We start from the raw sequence: 19,600 nt of genomic DNA, 5'->3' as shown, positions 1-19,600 counted from the left end.
TATGCGAGTGATGGTGGCATTAATGCTATCACTCTACTGCGTCACAGATGACCTTAACCCTGAGCCTCATCATTATGCACCAGCATGGAACCACACCTATTCAAGCACGCACAGAAGCTCGAGAAAATCTAATGGTTCACAGAGATTAGTTCCGGAGCTGAGTGGTCTGCTCTTCGAGGAGACACTAAAGGAAACTGAACCTAGGTATCTCAGAAGAGCGAGAAATCAGGAAAGACATGATAACGACGTAAAACATACTTAAGAGAATTTGCAGAGCGTGGAGGGAGGATAAAAGAGCATAAATGGAAGCGGAACGTAAAGTGGTATAAAATATCGAAAAATAATATAACAAAAGCACTGTAGACACTCCACATGAGCGACCTTTCATCCGGTAACCAAACTGTAAAAGTCTCAATGGCCTGAGATAGTATGGTATCTAAAACTGGCCTCAAAGTTTAATCTTCAAGATGGGTCTCCAAGCCAAATTTTGTCTACCTAAAATATCTAAACTGCCTTTCTGTCTTTATTCTAAATGAAAGCTAAAGACACATAAATAAGATTAATGCAAGAGAGTATTTAGCCTCGCAGCTAACTTCATATATATGTTCACAGGTACTAACTTCAGCGTGAAGCACCAAAGGCGTGTGAGTCATTCAACGCAACGAGTGGAAGAGATTCGATCCTTTTCATTGTACTGGCGATACAGATACGCTGACTAAAATGGATAAATGTAAAAGAACCTAAGAGACTAAGGAAGCAGCGACGCCGCTGGACGTAAAGTAAAAGCTTGAGCTTAACTTGCAGCTCAGAGGTCATTTAATTCCCAAGCGTGCTCTCTCTATCTCTCTCTCACTCTCTCTCTCACACACACACACACACACACACACACACACACACACGCACACACAGGGGCCATGAGCTATGTCTGACCCCTGCAGCCACAAATAGGTGAGCGCGCACACACACACGCAGGGGCCAGGAGCTATGCCTCGACCCCTGCAACCACAAATAGGTGAGTAAACACACACACACACACACACACACACACACACACACACACACACACACACACACACACATACAGGACCAGTGTTATTTTTGGTATATGTGAATGACATGATGGAAGGGACTGACTCAGAAGTGTCCCTGTTCGCAGATGACGTGAAGTTAATGAGAATTAAATCAGATGAGGACCAGACAGGACTACAAAGAGACCTGGACAGGCTAGACACGTGGTCCAGCAACGGGCTTCTCGAATCCAACCCCGCCAAATGCAAATTCATGAAGATTGGGGAAGGGCAAAGAAGACCGCAGACAGAGTATAGGCTGGGTGGACAAAGACTGCAAACTTCACTCAGGGAGAAAGATCTTGGGGTGAGCATAACACCGAACACGTCTCCGGAAGCATACATCAACCACATAACTGCTGCAGCATATGGGCGCCTGGCAAACCTAAGAATAGCGTTCCGATACGTTAGTAAGGAATCGTTCAAGACACTGTACACTGTGTACGTCAGGCCCATACTGGAGTATGCAGACCCAGTTTGGAACCCACATCTGGTCAAGCACGTCAAGAAATTAGAGAAAGTGCAAAGGTTTGCAACAAGGTTAGTTCCGGAGCTCAGGGGAATGTTCTACGAAGAAAGGATGAGGGAAACCGGCCTGACTACACTGGAGGAGAGGAGGGTCAGAGGAGATATGATAACGACATACGATAAGGTGGACAGAGACGGGATGTTCCAGAGAGGGGACACAGAAACAAGGGGTCACAGTTAGAAGCTGAAGACTCAGACGAGCCACAGGGATGTTAGGAAGTATTTCTTCAGTCATAGAGTCGTCAGGAAGTGGAATAACCTAGCAAGTGATGTATTGGAGGCAGGAACCATACAGAGCTTTAAGACGAGGTATGACTAAGCTCAGGGCAGAGAAAGGGAGAGAGAGAGAGAGGACCTAGTAGCAATCAGTGAAGAGGCGGGACCAGGAGCTGAGTCTCGACCCCTGCAACCACAATTAGGTGAGTATATATACACACACACACACACACACACACACACACACGCTTACTTTCTAAACGAGTCATCTTTTCAACAAAACACTAGGTCAGGCAGGCAGGTCTTAAGACCTTCAAATTAACACACATTCATCACAAAATGACCTCTCGCTTAATGATCCTTTTACACTAATGAAGTTATACCTATCGTAATAAATAAGGAATAAACCCTCTGATTAGACAACCTTGCAAAGAGTTTCATTAACATAAATCAGACCTAATTTTTTGTGGAATAACTTCAGACCATTTTTACTGACTTGGAATATTTTAATCCTCTAGTTTTTAGCTTTTACCTTTGTTATAATAATAACAATAATAATAATAATAATTATTATTATTATTATTATTTTTATTGTAGTAGTAGTGGTGGTGTTAGTAGTAGTAGTTGTAGTAATTATTTTTGTTTTAGTTACTTTGGACCGACTGACAGAAACTGTTGGCAAAAATGTTGTTTGCTACTATGAATATGGTTTTTGTGGAGCACGACTTTCAGCAGCTGTAAGCCACAGCTTGGCAGGAATGTCTATGCATGAAGCAAATTCCTTTCAAAACTGCGTCGAACTCTGAACTGTCGACAGTTTCCACGATGTTAATAATTACTGTAAGGTGAAACGAATGTGTTAATTTGTTGACGATTTATTTGACTGTCAGGACGGTTGTTTTAATGTAAGTGATGTTTACTTGCTCATTATATCAGGAAGTTAATTACAATTAGAAAGGCGTTTAGCAATTAATTTGTTAGGTAATTAACAAGAATGAAATCTCACTGATTTTAGTATAATTCATTTTGTTTATACTCGTCTTAATCGCTGGGCTGAAGGGGTGATCCCTTAGTATTAGTAGTAGTAGTAGTAGTAGTAGTAGCAATAGTAATAGTAGTAGTAACAAGAGAATCCATTGCAGGAAAACCCAGGTAAAAATGTTAAAAATGTTGTTCATAGAGTTAGAAATGAATTATTTCAGTATTGTTTACATGGACGCTATAATATATACCAAATGAGATAGAAACAATAAAAGTAAACTGTTTTACCACTTCACTATTGTATGAATCACTTGCTTGAAACTCGTTTGAAAACAGCAGAAATTAATACATGTTGTTAAAAGTTTACTTGCTCAAGGTGATTTTTTTTACTACAATATCTGTATGTTAGTGTTATGAAGTTGTGCATGGCGGAAACGTATGCTATTTAAACAAACATTTTGTTGTTAATCTGTTAGGAAGAAACTACCAGACGAGGGTTTTAACTATTTAATGACTCGCTTAGTGTTTCATTATAGGGTACATATATTTAAAACTGTCTATGGTTATTTAGTTAAATCTTTGTTGTTTCAAGGCTACAGTTTACGTCTGTGCTAGAATAACTGTGTGCTAATGTCCGGTAAGGTCTTGGAGGCAGACGAAGGTTGAAGTTGTCGCTATAAAGGTGTTTCATATTACAGCTCCGATCTTAATGTGTTGTTCAGGGTTTCTCGTGTTTGTTTTTGCAGTGTTTTGGGTCACTGGTTTACTCTCTCGTAGGATGATTGCTATGGGGACGAGTAGAAGTTCATCTTTAGTGGCAAATTTGGCAGATTCATCTGAAGCCTAATTCTCTTTAATATCAAATACTGAAACCTACTTGAAAGTGCAAGGTCAATAACTCGAAATAGTGGAATGAATCTTCAAGGCAAGAAATGCAACAGAAAAATGCTTGATATATTTTCTCTAGCAGAGTCATAAAAAAATGGAAGAAACTTTACGCTGAAGCTGTAAACATGAATCAAAATCTAAGAACCAGCTGGGCAAGCACTTTGTAAACTTAGAAACTAAAACAGGGGAAAAGTGTAATCAACCGATTCCTGATGTTAGTTCAGTAAAAACATCAGAACGAACAGTTAACAATAACCCCCCCCCAGTTAATATTAATAGAAGAAATAGAGGTAGAGATAGTTGTAGTTCATGTTGCTCTGTGTGTTGTGTTATAGTTCATGTGGCTCTGTGTGTTGTGTTGTAGTTTAAGTAGCTTTCTGTGTTGTGTTGTAGTTCATGTAGCTGTGTGTGTTGTGCTGTAGTTTAAGTAGCTCTGTGTGTTGTGTTGTAGTTCATGTAGCTCTCTGTGTTGTGTTGTAGTTCATATTTGATATTTGATTCGTAACCCTAACCACTGCTTTACTGGTGTTTTGAAGCTGCTCAGAATATCCAGTTGTTCGTGTCCGGGTGAACACCATTACCCAAAAGTAAAACTCTCGGCAACTAGAAGTAGAACAGCTGGTATCCCGAGTTTTGTGGGCAGGAGTGGAGTAACACGATTAATTGTGGTAGCAACAGTGCTAAATGTCCAGTAAATGTTTTACCATTTATTCATGGTATGATATATTTCTCTTTTTTCATAATGGCAGTAACCAGAGGGAGCTGAGATTAGGGAGAGAGCCTCTTGTTTTACCATCATTGCCTCAAACATCTAGATAATGCATCTAGAATTCTAGACAAAAGTTCATAGTTTTTAAAGTCCTCTGCTAGCCATCTTTCCTGTGTGCTTCTGTGTACCAACGTAACATGTTTTTGTGTGTAAATGTTTTGTTTTTGTTCGCTTTGTATTTAGTTCATAAACACGTCTTTCATTGTTTACTTATTAAACTACCTTGCCGGGTCCACTTTGCTTCTGTCCTTTGCTGCTTTAATTTGTTTGCATTTTCGTCTGTATTCCATACTATTATTTATTTTCATCTTTTTATTATTTTCATTAGGTTTACTGTCATTATTATTATTAGTTTGCATTAATGTAATTATCGTCAAAATAAATAAAGAAAAATAATTATAATCATAATGGTGATTCATTTCACTTCATTGATTAATGAATGATAACTATTCAAGTATTATTATTATTATTATTATTATTATTATTATAAATTTACAGAGTTTTAATACCCAGTAAAAACACATTCTTACTTTCACTAATATAATTTTAAAAAGTTTGATGCCGATCTGCTAATTTATTTTCTAGTTATCTCCGGGAACCACACGGTGGGAAAGACAATCAGTGAACCACTATAAGTAACCCGCATTAGTTGGGATACGTAATTAATTGGTAATTAGAAGCCCATCACACGGTTGATGTTCAACTCGTCAGATTCCACTTTCAATTTGATGGAGCGACGGATAACTCAGTGGTAAGACAGCTCACCTCACAACCGAGTGGTCCCGGGTTCGATTTTATGTCTTCGTGGAGTTTCTTGTATTATTAACAATATTCGACGTTAATGCCGGGTCGAGACACACAATGCTTTCTGCTCTGGGATGTCAGCGTCACTCTTCTCACTGGCAAGTGTTAATTACTCTCCATTAACCATTTAATAGAACGTTTCTTTATACTAATGCTGCCCCTTTCTCATGTAGCAGTAAAAAAATAGGTACCTAGGAGTTAGGTAACTGTTGTGGGTTGTATCAAAGGAGAAAACTGGTATACCAGACCTGCCGGAACTATACAGTGTTGGGTACAAAGCCAGCGTATCAGTTATGTACAGTTATGTAAACCCGTTTGTTTTGCCTTAAGTGGAAGAAGGATTGAGCCTTCACTATCTTTGTGCTGAATAAGTCATACAGTTTTAGCGCTTTACATGAAACATAATAATATAGTATTTGGGAAATCATTAATTTATACACTGCCTCTTCTTGACTTCAAAGTTGTTTGCGTTGTTGTAGCTGAAGAATTGTTTGCGTTGCTGTTGTTGTAGCTGCTGAGTTGTTTGCGTTGTTGTTGTTGCAGCTGCTGTGTTGTCAGTGTTGATGTTATGTTGGGGTTACTGTGTCTTCATTGTCGTTGGCATTATTATTATTATGTTCGTGAGAAGCGCTAAATCTGAAGGAGTCGTACAGTGTCTGGAGAATGGGAGGCGAAAGGTAATCAGGTTTCATCCGAGGAAGATGAAGAACGCTCTACTTCTTTGGAACAAGGACACTAAAAGGGACTATGAAATTAAAGTTGCTAGGGATTCTAAAACTAACCCAAAAAGTTTTTTCCAGGTCTATAGAACAAAAGTTAGAGATAAGATAGGTCCCCTTAAAAATAACTATGGGCACCTTACTGACAATGAGAATGAAATGTGCTTGATTTTAAATAATTATTTTCTCTCAGTTTTTACACAGGAAGACACTAACAATATTCCAGTAATTAATTTTTACAGTGGGCTAGAAGAAGATAAATTATGTAACATCACAGTCACTACTGAGATGGTTGTGAGGCAGATAGACAGACTGAAGCAAAATAAGTCGCCGGGTCCTGATGAGGTTTTTTCAAGGGTTCTTAAGGAATGCAAAATGGAACTCTGTGAACCATTAACTAATATTTTTAATTTATCTCTTCAAACAGGTGTAGTGTCTGATATGTGGAAGATGGCTAATGTAACTCCTATTTTTAAAACAGGGGACAAGTCGTTACCGTCAAATTACCGCCCAATAAGCCTGACCTCAATTGTAGGCAAATTACTAGAGTCAATTATAGCTGAGATTATAAGAAGCCATCTCGATAAGCATAGCTTGATTAATGATACTCAGCATGGATTCACAAGAGGCCGGTCTTGTCTAACTAATTTATTAACTTTCTTCAGTAAAGCTTTTGAGGCTGTTGACCACAATAAAGAATTTGATATTATTTACTTAGATTTTAGTAAGGCTTTTGATAGAGTTCCGCACCATAGACTGTTAAAGAAAGTGGCAGCTCATGGCATTGGGGGAAAAGTGCTCTCGTGGATCGAGTCATGGCTCACTGACAGGAAGCAGAGAGTGTCCATAAATGGGGTTAAATCCGAGTGGGGATCTGTAACAAGTGGCGTTCCACAGGGATCAGTCTTGGGCCCGTTGTTGTTTATAATATATATCAATGATCTTGATGAGGGAGTTACTAGTGATATGAGCAAATTCGCCGATGACACAAAGATAGGTAGGATAATTGATTCAAACGTAGATGTTAGGGAACTTCAGGAGGATTTAAACAAACTCTATTCTTGGTCAGAAAAGTGGCAGATGCAGTTCAATGTAGATAAATGCAAGGTTCTGAAGCTTGGGAGTGCCCATAACCCTAGTACTTATAAATTAAGTGATGTAGAACTTAGCCATACAGATTGCGAAAAGGACTTGGGGGTTATGGTGAGCAGCAACCTTAAACCAAGACAGCAATGCCTAAGCGTACGTAATAAGGCAAATAGATTACTGGGATTTATATCAAGAAGTGTAAGCAACAGAAGTCCAGAGGTCATTCTGCAGCTTTATACATCATTAGTAAGGCCTCACATAGATTATGCAGCTCAGTTCTGGTCTCCGTATTACAAAATGGACACAAATTCGTTAGAAAACATTCAGCGTAGGATGACTAAATTAATACATAGCATCAGAAATCTTCCTTATGAAGAAAGATTGAAGACTCTTAAGTTACATTCACTTGTTAGACGAAGAATGAGGGGAGACCTGATCGAAGTGTATAAGTGGAAGATAGGTATTAATAAAGGGGATATTAATAAGGTCTTGAGGATGTCTCTCCAAGAGAGAACGCGCAGTAATGGATTTAAATTAGATAAGTTTAGATTTAGAAAGGACATAGGAAAGTATTGGTTTGGAAATAGGGTAGTTGATGAGTGGAACAGTCTACCTAGTTGGGTTATTGAGGCTGGGACTTTGGGTAGTTTCAAATCTAGGTTGGATAAGTATATGAGTGGGAGGGGTTGGATTTGAGTGGGACTTTCACATCAGAGCTTATTTCTTGGGTGGCATTGAAAATTGGGTTGGGCAAATGTTTTGTTAGTGGGATGAATTGTAAAGGACCTGCCTAGTATGGGCCAGCAGGCGTCCTGCAGTGTTCCTCCTTTCTTATGTTCTTATGTTAAAGACATTAATTACAACAGCGGTAACTACTACTACTGCTACTACCACTACTTCTACCACCACTACTTCTACCACCACTACTTCTACCACCACTATTAATACTATTTCTGCTAATACTACTATTATTATTATTACCACCACTACTACTACCATTACTACCACTACTAAGATTACTACCACTACTAAGATTACTACCACTACTAACATTACTACCACTACTAACATTACTACCACTACTAACATTACTACCACCACTAACATTACTACTACTACTAACATTACTACTACTACTAACATTACTACTACTGCAACTACTACTGCTGTTACTATACTTTTAGTAGTACTGCACTTTGTAAGATGGCAATATTTCTCGTCTTTTCTTTCAGCCCCAAGAACATATAAGAACAGATCAATCTTATACATTACTACTTCGAGCCACGATATTCTTATCTTTACATTTCTCTGTTTCTCAATAGCTCTCATTCATGTAATATTTCCGGTTTAGATTGTCTGGTCCAGAGCCATGGGGTAGAGACGAACAATGGAACCATTAACAAGCACTTCTTGAACCAACGGTAATGTAGCACTGTCTTCTAGCCTCTTCAGAACATATAGGTGACAGAAATAAAGTACGTGGCCAGCCGGGTCTTAAGTAACTTGACTCCTGTTGCCCTTCAACTTCAGAGGGCGCTGTATTTCGAAGTATCTCATTCCACGAAATTTTCCGAGACTGTCTCGAACAATTTATTCACGTAACGCTTAAGAATTCTTTGTGTTCTGAATTTGTTATGTATTAAAGGAGTTTCAGGGTTTACAGTGTGGTGGAGGATTCTCTTGAATGCTGGGTGTTCTACAAAGGTGAGAAAATATCAGTTTGGAAAGATGATACTCATTCTCTCTCTCTCTCTCTCTCTCTCTCTCTCTCTCTCTCTCTCTCTCTCTCTCTCTCTCTCTCTCTCTCTCTCTCTCTCTCTCTCTCTGTTTAATACTGGGACACTAAAGCCACAATTAGTATCCAACGGGCAAAATTATAGAAAATAATGGTGAGGGAACAAGAGAGGAGAGAAACAGAGACAGAGAGAGACACAGACAGACACAGACAGACAGACGGACATACAAGTGAAGGTAGTAGGCGTGAAAACAAAATTATGTAAAAAGGTGAGAAGAGAGTGTGAGAAAGCGAGAGGAAACAGCAATTCAAAGAGAGAGAGGGAGAGAAAAGAATAGAGAAGGGAATGGAGATGAAGTGTGTGTGAGGGAGAAGGGGGGGATAACGAGAGACAGGTAGTTGAGGGGGAGAGCAAAGAAGACTGCCATAGGCAAGGTCTCTCGTAGAAGGTGAGAGAGACACTTGGCTTGTCAGTAAACTCAAGAATATAATTATTTTTTCACACCCACCATTTCTCTCATTCTAGCTCTCATATCCATGCATCATTCCCATATTCACATTCATATCTTCCTCATACAAACACTCATCATGACACTAAAGTTCTTACTCATTAAAATAATTAAGATTTCATGGATTTTCAATATTTTCGACTACAAATTCTGGAGGAAATGTCCTCTTCCCGATATATCTGTAGATGCAAAGAGAGACACAGAGTTTCATTCTGTGTAAAACGTATCGTTTTGATAAGCTATGCATAGAGCGAAATGTTGTCTTGGTAAAAAGTGGTTCTGTAGTTTCTAGTACAAGTTTTTTTTTCTAGTTTTAGATATATTTTTTTTGAGTTACCTTGGAAATACCTCTCGTACACACTGTTGAGGGAAAAAGAAACTAACGTAAAATGAATAAGAAATATCGAGAAATTAATATACATTTCTATAGCAGATTGTAATATTTACTGTTGTGTATAAAGGGTAATATATATATGAGAAGTTGACATGTTATTATAACATTCTGAAGATTGTACTCGTCTCTCAAGCTGGTGACTAGACACTGCCACAGGTGGTGACTAGACACACTGCCACAGGTGGTGACTAGACACACTGCCACAGGTGGTGACTAGACACACTGCCACAGGTGGTGACTAGACACACTGCCACAGGTGGTGACTAGACACACTGCCACAGGTGGTGACTAGACACACTGCCACAGGTGGTGACTAGACACTGCCACAGGTGGTGACTAGACACTGCCACAGGTGGTGACTAGACACACTGCCACAGGTGTTGACTAGACACTGCCACAGGTGGTGACTAGACACTGCCACAGGTGGTGACCAGACACTGCCACAGGTGGTGACTAGACACACTGCCACAGGTGGTGACTAGACACACTGCCACAGGTGGTGACTAGACACACTGCCACAGGGGTTGACTAGACACACTGCCACAGGTGGTGACTAGACACACTGCCACAGGTGGTGACTAGACACACTGCCACAGGGGTTGACTAGACACACTGCCACAGGTGGTGACTAGACACTGCCACAGGTGGTGACTAGACACACTGCCACAGGTGGTGACTAGACACACTGCCACAGGTGGTGACTAGACACTGCCACAGGTGGTGACTAGACACTGCCACAGGTGGTGACTAGACACTGCCACAGATGGTGACTAGACACTGCCACAGGTGGTGACTAGACACTGCCACAGGTGGTGACTAGACACACTGCCACAGGTGGTGACTAGACACTGCCACAGGTGGTGACTAGACACTGCCACAGGTGGTGATTAGACACACTGCCACAGGTGGTGACTAGACACACTGCCACAGGTGGTGACTAGACACACTGCCACAGGTGGTGACTAGACACACTGCCACAGGTGGTGACTAGACACACAGCCACAGGTCGTGACTAGACACTGCCACAGGTGGTGACTAGACACACTGCCACAGGCGGTGACTAGACACACAGCCACAGGTGGTGACTAGACTGCTACAGGTGGTGACTAGACACACTGCCACAGGTGGTGACTAGACATACTGCCACAGGTGGTGACTAGACACAGTGCCACAGGTGACGTGGTGACTAGGCACACTGCCACACTGCCACACCTGGTGACTAGACACCATCACAGCTGTTAGCTAGATATATCACCACAGCTGGCAACTAGACACACCACCACAGCTGGTGACCAGACACACCACCACAGCTGGTAACTAAACATTCCTTTATAGCTGCTGACTACAAACACCACAACAGCTGGTGCTACACACCCCTCCAGACGCTCCGTTATGTTACTGCATCTCAACCTTCATGGTGTTGACGGCTGCGTCTTGCCCCGGGTTGTGCACCTGGGCATAACACGGTGATACCCCCACCCTCACACGTTAAAATCATGCCCCCTGGAAGCCCAGGGCAGCAAACAAAGCGCTGAGGTGGGCGTCCCTGGCGGCAGCCTCGTCCTTGATGACGCTCACGTACCTGCCGCCGCCCGCGGGTGCGGCATCCGCTAGCGGACCACTCCTAGGGGCTGGGATTGACTCAGGGGATGGCTGGAAGTGCTGTTCCGGGGACGTTAGAACGGGAACACGTTGTTTTACCTTCCTGCGTCTTGTAGAACGAGGCCTAGCAGTGACAGGTAAGATGGGTGCTGTAGGGAAGGTATCAGTAGTACGGAAGGTGGGTGCTGTAGAGAAAACATCTGTTGTACGAAGGGTGGGTGAGGTATTGAAGCTGTCTGTAGTACGAAAGGTGGGTGCAGTACTGAATCTGTCTGGGGTACGAAAGGAGGGTTTGGAACGGAAGTTGGTTGCAGAGCGGAAAGTAACTGAACTTGGCTGGAACTGCTGGTTGCCGCCCAAGTTCACGGAGTAGGAAAATGCGTCGAAGAAGGGCGTGTAGGGAGGAGATGCTTCCTGCTGAAAACGGGGAGCTCCCTGGCTGTGATGGCTGTTGTGGGACCTCAGGTGACGCCGAGGCTCCTCGTTGACGACATCTGTGTCTGGGGCGTCGGCAGCCAGCAGCGCCAAGCGGTTGTATTCTCTCATGAAGGCGTCGCGAGCCGCTGCTACCTCAGGTGTGTCCTGGGGGTACACCTGACCCACGGCTGCACCAACAATACTCAATAATACCTGTAATACACCTTAATTAAAACACCTGTCTTGATACACATTATTTAACACAGCTTCGTGAATAATGGGTATTGGGTACAACTTTCTTAATACAACTTCCTTAACACACATCTTAATACACTGTCCTTAATACGCCTCTTTAATACAATACTTCGCTTATACAGCTCATTTAATTCCCCTTCTATAGCATTCTTTTCATACATCTCTTAACACTTTATTAACCCGTCTTCCTAATTCATGTTCTATAATACACCTTCCATAATACATCTTCCATAATACACCTTCCGTAATACATCTTCCATAATACACCTTCCATAATACATCTTCCATAATACACCTTCCGTAATAAATCTTCCATAATGTACCTTACATAATGTACCTTCCATAATGTACCTTCCATAATGTACCTTCCATAATGTACCTTCCATAATGTACCTTCCATAATGTACCTTCCATAATGTACCTTCCAGAACACACCTTCCTTAATGCACTTCCCTAATTAGGATTCTTTAATACATCTTCCTCACTAAGAATTCTATATGAAACTATACGCACATCAGTATTTAATATGAAGTATTTAATATGAAGATTTCTTTTACACACAGAAAATACTGTCCTAACAAGTGTATATAACAAAAGGGAAAACTTAGCTTTAGCTTAACCAAAGCAATATTAGTTCAGCTATGTTCTTTATCACTTAAATTACACATATCGCTTCCATTGTGGAGATGTTTTCTCCACCTCTTTTAACTTCCTTTACCTTCCTGTATATAAATTGATTTTTCTGTTTATTCCAGTTTCCCCATATATCATTCGCGCTGCTCATCGCGTTCTCAAAACACCCCTTCATTCACCAATTAATCTTCATACAGCTTCACCCTTCACACCACATTTTTATATAAACACCTTCATTCATCATCTGAAAATGATTTACTCCTGTTGCATCTTGGTCTGTCACCATAGCCCTAAACTCTCAAATATTTTATTAATAAATTGTTCCAGCTTCGTTTATTGAATTTGTTGGCTATGGCTACAAGGATATCAAGGCTGTATGTCACATGGACGCCACCAATCAGTGAGCAAATAATTTTTAAAAGTAATGAATGAAATCACTAAAACAGACGTATGTAATGTCTAAAATAAGTGTAAATAACCTTGTTCGATGAGGGGGAAGAGACTACAAATTCCTTCACCACCATCAAAGGAACCCTTCCTCACGTGAATTATTACCGGTGAAATTGTTATATATCTTGAAACACTAAGCCCGTGTGAGCCATCCAGCACCTGCAGTGTTGGATCCTCCGTCCCTGATTAAACATACATACATGTTCTTGTTTAGTTACTTAGAGCCGGACTTAAGTGGGTGTGAAGTGAGGTGTCTGTGTAGTGAAGGATAGATGGGAATGTCGTAGTTTAGATGAGGTGGCAGTATATTTCGAGTTCGAATCCCATCTGCAGGAGGTTGATATTTGTGATAGTTCGACTCACAACTGAAAAGACTCAGGTTCATTTTACTGCTCCTGTTTTTATAAAAGACTGTCGACTGTTGTGAGTCGCAGCCCAGAGAAAAGCACCTCAGGACCCTGACGGAGATTAGCCACACAACTTAGCTTTCATGCGTTATCCTGGGTTATTATCCCTCAGAGAATAATAATCCCAAGAAAGAGTTATTCTTCCACTATAACTCAGACGGAGACAAAAGACTTTCGCATCTTCCCTCGCACTGTAAGATTACAGTAGTAGGAATACTGAGGTCAAATCCGGAGGCCACACACCCGACCACCTCCCAATTACTTACGAGGAAGCGCATGGAGGCGGTAGATGCTGCTTCTTGAACACAGACCGAGAGAATCAGTGATAGAGCAGACTACAGGGTATATAACTGTGCGGTGCAGCCAGATGTCGTTGTCCTTGGAGGCCGAATGAGTGGAAGAGGGAGTGTGGGAATGCCAGGGGGGTTATTGGGAAGATAGGGAGGGAGGGAGGGATCTTACTGTCGTCAGGAAAAACATTTATGCGAGAGACCAAAGCGGCATAGAAACTCCAAAAAATATTATTCTTAATTGTATGGCGTGGGGAGGGGCTTGGGACCGAGGTAACAAGCCGACGAAGTATAAAGACTTGAGTGTAAAGGCGTGTTGCCAACAGTACTAAGAAGAGCTTTATCAAGCCAGTAACTTCATAAAACTCTATATAGAGAGAAATGCTGCCATAATAAAAGTTTGCTTTGCACCAGTTTTTTCTACAGTATCAAAAGGTAATGAAAATCAATCTTGAGCGAAACGTTGTGAAGCATAAAGTCTAGCTCATAGTTATGGGAAAGAATGTTGATCACAAGTCGTCGGGACACTGATGTGTGATAATTATATATAAGGGGGACGTGTAGTTTACGGATCTTGGGTGATGTAGTAAAATGTTGCTGTGCATTTTGCAAATTTCGTGTAATAGTTCAATACTGTGTGATAGTTCACTGTTGTGTAATGGTTCAATGTTGCATGAAACTCAGTTTTGTGGAATAGTTCAGCGGTAATAGTTTAAAGTATTGTAATAGTTAAATACCTAGTATATTACATAGTTTGGTGGTACGTAATAGTTTAATTTTGTGGAATAGTGTAATGTTGCGTAAATAGCTTAGTATTCTGCAGTATTTCAATATTTTGCAATAGTTCAATTATCGGTCCAATAGTCGCTCAACAGAAGAGAGGCAGAACCCACATTATACCTTCATTCAAATCCCCCACACTTATTAAAAACTGATGCCATACATACTACTGTTCACTAAATATTTTCGAAACACTACACACTAATACTGAGGCTGTCTTGAGACACTTCCTGGATAACTGTAACTGAACACACAAACGTTATATTTGAGATAAATAACTTTTTTTTTTTGTATTTCTCGTCCTCGACTGAGACTCTTTAAAAATAATTGATCCAAATAAATGGGTTTAAAAATGTGCATTGATTTGACAGATGGAATCATTTTCTTTTTAACTTAATGATTTCAAAGGCAAACTTAAATGAGCAAATTATGTGTTTAATGTATTTTGTGGAAATAATTATTTAAGTATCTCCTTAAATTACCAATAAACGTTGACTTCCATTATTATATAATTTCCTAAACTTTATTTATCTTGAAATAAACTTCAGTTTAAAACTTAATTTTAATTTAAAATCTTAACAAATACATGTTCCAATTTCACCCAAAAAAAAAAAACTAAATTTATTGCAATACAATGGAATTTTCAAAGCATATATACACCGAGAGGTGTTTTTCTCTCAGCGTATATAACATGAAAGATTACTTTAATCCCTATTTAGGGATTACATTATAATCTCGTCTGGTGGTGAAAATGTTGGTTGCAGCCTTAAAAATCTTAATGTATCAAATGCGTTCGAATATCTAGTAACATAATTTTCATATATTTTGAATATATATAAATAAATAAATAAATATATATATATATATATATATATATATATATATATATATATATATATATATATATATATATATATATATATGCAAGGAATTCGCGAGACCATGCGAAATATACACAAACACTGATCTCTGGCTGAAGGAGACTCGAACCTACGAACCTTAGGACAAGGTACGCAGTGCTTTACCAATCTACCCACACTGGACAATACCTTGGCGTGTAGCTTGCGCTACACGTTTGATCCAAAGCAGCCAGCCCAAGCTACACGCCAAGGTATTGTCCAGTGTGGGTAGATTGGTAAAGCACTGCGTACCTTGTCCTAAGGTTCGTAGGTTCGAGTCTCCTTCAGCCAGAGATCAGTGTTTGTATATATATATATATATATATATATATATATATATATATATATATATATATATATATATATATATATATATCGTGCCGAATAGGCAGAACTTGCGATCTTGGCTTAAATAGCAACGCTCATCTTGCCATATAGGACAAGTGAAAATTTGTGTATGCAATAATTTCGCCAAAATCATTCTGAACCTAACGAAAAAAATATGTTTGATTGTGTTTGTTTAGCACTAAATTACTGTAAACGTATTTAAAGTATATTTAGTGGGGTTAGGCTAAAATAAGTTGCTTTTGTTATAATAAGGTTAGGTAAGTTTTCTAAGATTCTTTTGGTGCAAAATTAAAAATTTTTACATTAACATTAATGAAAAATATATATCTTTAAACGTATAAGAGAAAATTTCAGAAAGGACTTAATTTTAAACGAGTTCTTGCTAATTGACCGGTTTTACATATTCGGCATGACACACACACACACACACACACACACACACACACACACACACACACACACACACACACACACACACATATATATATATATATATATATATATATATATATATATATATATATATATATATATATATATATATTGCTTATTTTTATTTGCTAGCATTAAAAGCTGTGCATAACTATGGGCTTTTCCTCACACACGTAAGATACACTTATAACCTGCTGTTGAAACTCTAATGTATCTTCTCGGGGAATACAATTATCATCATCATTATTATAACCAGGTGGGAGGAGAGCGAGGTTGGAGTTAGCAATGACGCCACAGTCAGGGGGTTGCGAGGCCATCAATACATGCTACACACGGTTCAACACCGTCTGGGACGCACTTGCCTCTCTCACTAATGAATTCTGCACTCAACTTTTCTTGGAAACCCAGAAGTCTGAAATGTTATTCATTATTATTAATATTAATATTATTATTATTATTATTATTATTACGACTACCCCTACTACAACTGCTCATAATAATACCACAACTACTGCCACTGCTACTACCACTACTACTACTACCATTACTTCTACTACTGGCACTACTACCATTGTTACTATTACCACTACTACTACCACTGTTATTACTACGTTATTACTACCACTACTACTACCACTAATACTACTACTACCACCACGACTACTACCACCACCACTACTACTACCACTACTACTACCACTACTACTACCACTACTACTACTACCACTACTACCACTACTACCACTACTACCTCTACTACTACTACCACTACTACCACTACTACTACTACCACTACTGCCACTACTACTTCTGCCACTACTGCTACTACCACTACTACTGCTGCCACTACTGCTACTACCACTACTACTACTACTACCACTATTACTACTACCACTACCACCACTTTTACTATACTACTACCACTACCACCACTTCTACTACTATACTACTACCACTACTATACTACTACCACTACTATTACTACTACTACTATTACTAAGAATAAAGTCATGGGGAACGTTAAATACCAAAGGATTACATACTTAAAGAATTAGAAAGTACTTAGGTTTATCCAGAGGAAGAGGAACGTACAATAAATTCCTTAGATTACGACTTAGCCATTCACCTGTAGCAAAGCAACTTCCTTTCCGCCACTGAATGAACATCTGTGTTAAAATGTTCATCATTCAAGTATAAAATGATTATCATTCAGTCTTTTTTTAATCTTCTAAAGAGAGCCTCTCTATTCGCTCGAAATATACAGCGTTTATTTCAATTTTGATTTCATTGTCATAATGATAATTTGTATTATCTTAAAATATGGTAAAGTTGCCAACAACAACAATCATAAATGGGAATGTGTGTCCTTGTTGCTTCTGCAGAGTTGTATAAAAATTTAATTATTAAAATCTGCATCAATTCACCTATTTAAAATTTCAACATTTCACTAGAAGTCAGTGATTGTGAAACGCTGTATGCCATTTATTTTATTTTATTTTTCATTTTCCTCTTCAACGATATCCAATTTCATCATATATATATATATATATATATATATATATATATATATATATATATATATATATATATATATATAATATATTAATATATATATATATATATATATATATATATATATATATATATATATATATATATATATATATATAATCACGGAATCACTCGTATAAAAGGACACACAAAGCACACATAATCAAACACACACACACACACACACACACACACACACACACACACACACGCACACACAAAACTAATTCTTCCACAAATGTCTTGGAGTCTTACAAAAGTGTTCTGCTAAGTGAAATTGCCCGACGATTAACAGCTGGTTCATGCGGGTCGTTGACTTTATGTGAGGATTATAGCCAGAATCTGTGTGTGTGTGTGTGTGTGTGTGTGTGTGTGTGTGTGTGTGTGTGTGTGTGTGTGTGTGTGTGTGTGTGTGTGCGCACGAGCGCTATAACCTTGAGGGATGTAGTACCAACAGAAATACAACTTGTAAAGAATATGCATACTAATAATAATAATAATAAAATTAGTGAATTAGTGTTATAAATTTCTAGGTATCATTCAGTACACTGGTGACTGTGAGAAAATGAGATATGATCCATGGAAGGGGAAGGTAGCTCCAATGTTTTGATCAAGAACTCACCGCCGGCGTCAAGGCACTCCTGTCTTACCTACAGTTTGCCTGGAGTTGCTTCCGTGAAGTCACCGCACCCAAGGCCTGGTCTTAACTAGGCCTCCTGGTTGCTGGCCTGATCACTCAGACCTTTAGTGCCCTCATCCCTCAGTCCAGTGTATATACCACAACCTGGCTGATCGGGAAATGCTTTGAGGAATCTGTGGGTCACTTTTTGAAGAAAGGGAACTGTTGGTAATCTCCCTGTGCATAAAGGGAGGGTGTTAAAGAGCCGATCTCCCTTAATACTCATTGGTGTCTTTGTGTACTTATCGTTCCCCTGCTTTTCTTTGGAGGTATCCTGCAGTCCCTGCCAAGCCTCTTGTATTCGTAAGCAACAATTTCGTTGTGCAGGTGTGGGAACAATCGTACAGTATCTTCTTACATTTCTAGGAGAAGAGCTCAAGGGGTTGTAAGAGCTCACAGTAATTTAGGTGCTTGACTGAGTTTAATAAGCTGTGAAGTTTCTCTCTACATTTTTCAGCTCAGCGATTTTGCCTGTTACACAATAACATTCCAGCCTAGAGAGGACGAGTAACCTGAAGAGTTTCTTCATTGGTTTGACATATCTTGTTGTAAAGAGTCTTGTAATTAACCTACCATTTTTCTTACATTTGCTATAATATTGTTGTGTTCTTTGAATGAGAGATTTTCTGACATTATAACTTAGAGGTCTCTCACATTTTATTTCAGTTCTTTTGAGTGGTTTGAGTTTGTCTTGAACTCCGTCCGAGATTGATTTATTTCTTAAATTCTAACGAGATGCAGAAACTAACATTTCTTCTCATTGAATATCATAGTTTTATCAGTAGCTCTCTGGAAGACTTCGTTTATATAAGCATCGAGGCTTACCGTGTCTTCTATACAAACTACGTTTATAAGCAGTCCAGTAAATAACAAAAAGGCACAATACCGTGACTGGAACGATATACAAATAACAGTGTGACTTTGTCAATGGTCCAAGTCGGACCGAAACGTCGTCGTAAGCTTCTGTCTTTTATGTGCGGGTTATTTGTATATAAAAAAGCAGTCCAGTATCGTCAACAAGTGAATTTAAACCTAAAGTTTAAGGTATACTTTAATTTATAATTTTTTTGTAGCTCTAAGCAATATTAGCATAAAGTCAGTTATAGTCCCTATCAATGCCTCTATGAAAAATGATGAATTATGAAAAAACTATATATA

The 19,600-nt window shown here is 39.2% G+C and overlaps 2 protein-coding genes across 2 annotated transcripts in view; one reads left to right on the top strand and one right to left on the bottom strand.

The window, feature by feature from the left end:
* The window catches only part of LOC128702848 (cuticle protein CP1876), a 423,299-nt gene that overhangs the window by 315,027 nt on the left and 88,672 nt on the right, over positions 1–19,600 (top strand). The gene's annotated exons all lie outside the window — the stretch shown is intronic.
* Positions 10,141–13,779, bottom strand: LOC138855123 (uncharacterized). The gene is made up of 2 exons (XM_070102493.1): positions 13,730–13,779; positions 10,141–11,931 (listed from the first exon to the last, which is right to left on the bottom strand). The coding sequence occupies exons 1-2, from the start codon at positions 13,739–13,741 to the stop codon at positions 11,194–11,196; spliced, it is 750 nt and encodes a 249-aa protein (XP_069958594.1). The 5' UTR covers positions 13,742–13,779; the 3' UTR covers positions 10,141–11,193.

The sequence above is a fragment of the Cherax quadricarinatus genome, chromosome 82 (assembly GCF_038502225.1).
Source record: "Cherax quadricarinatus isolate ZL_2023a chromosome 82, ASM3850222v1, whole genome shotgun sequence".
Taxonomy (NCBI): Eukaryota; Metazoa; Arthropoda; class Malacostraca; order Decapoda; family Parastacidae; genus Cherax; species Cherax quadricarinatus.
The sequence above is the reverse complement of the archived record's forward strand: the minus strand, read 5'-3'. Positions and strand labels throughout refer to the sequence as shown.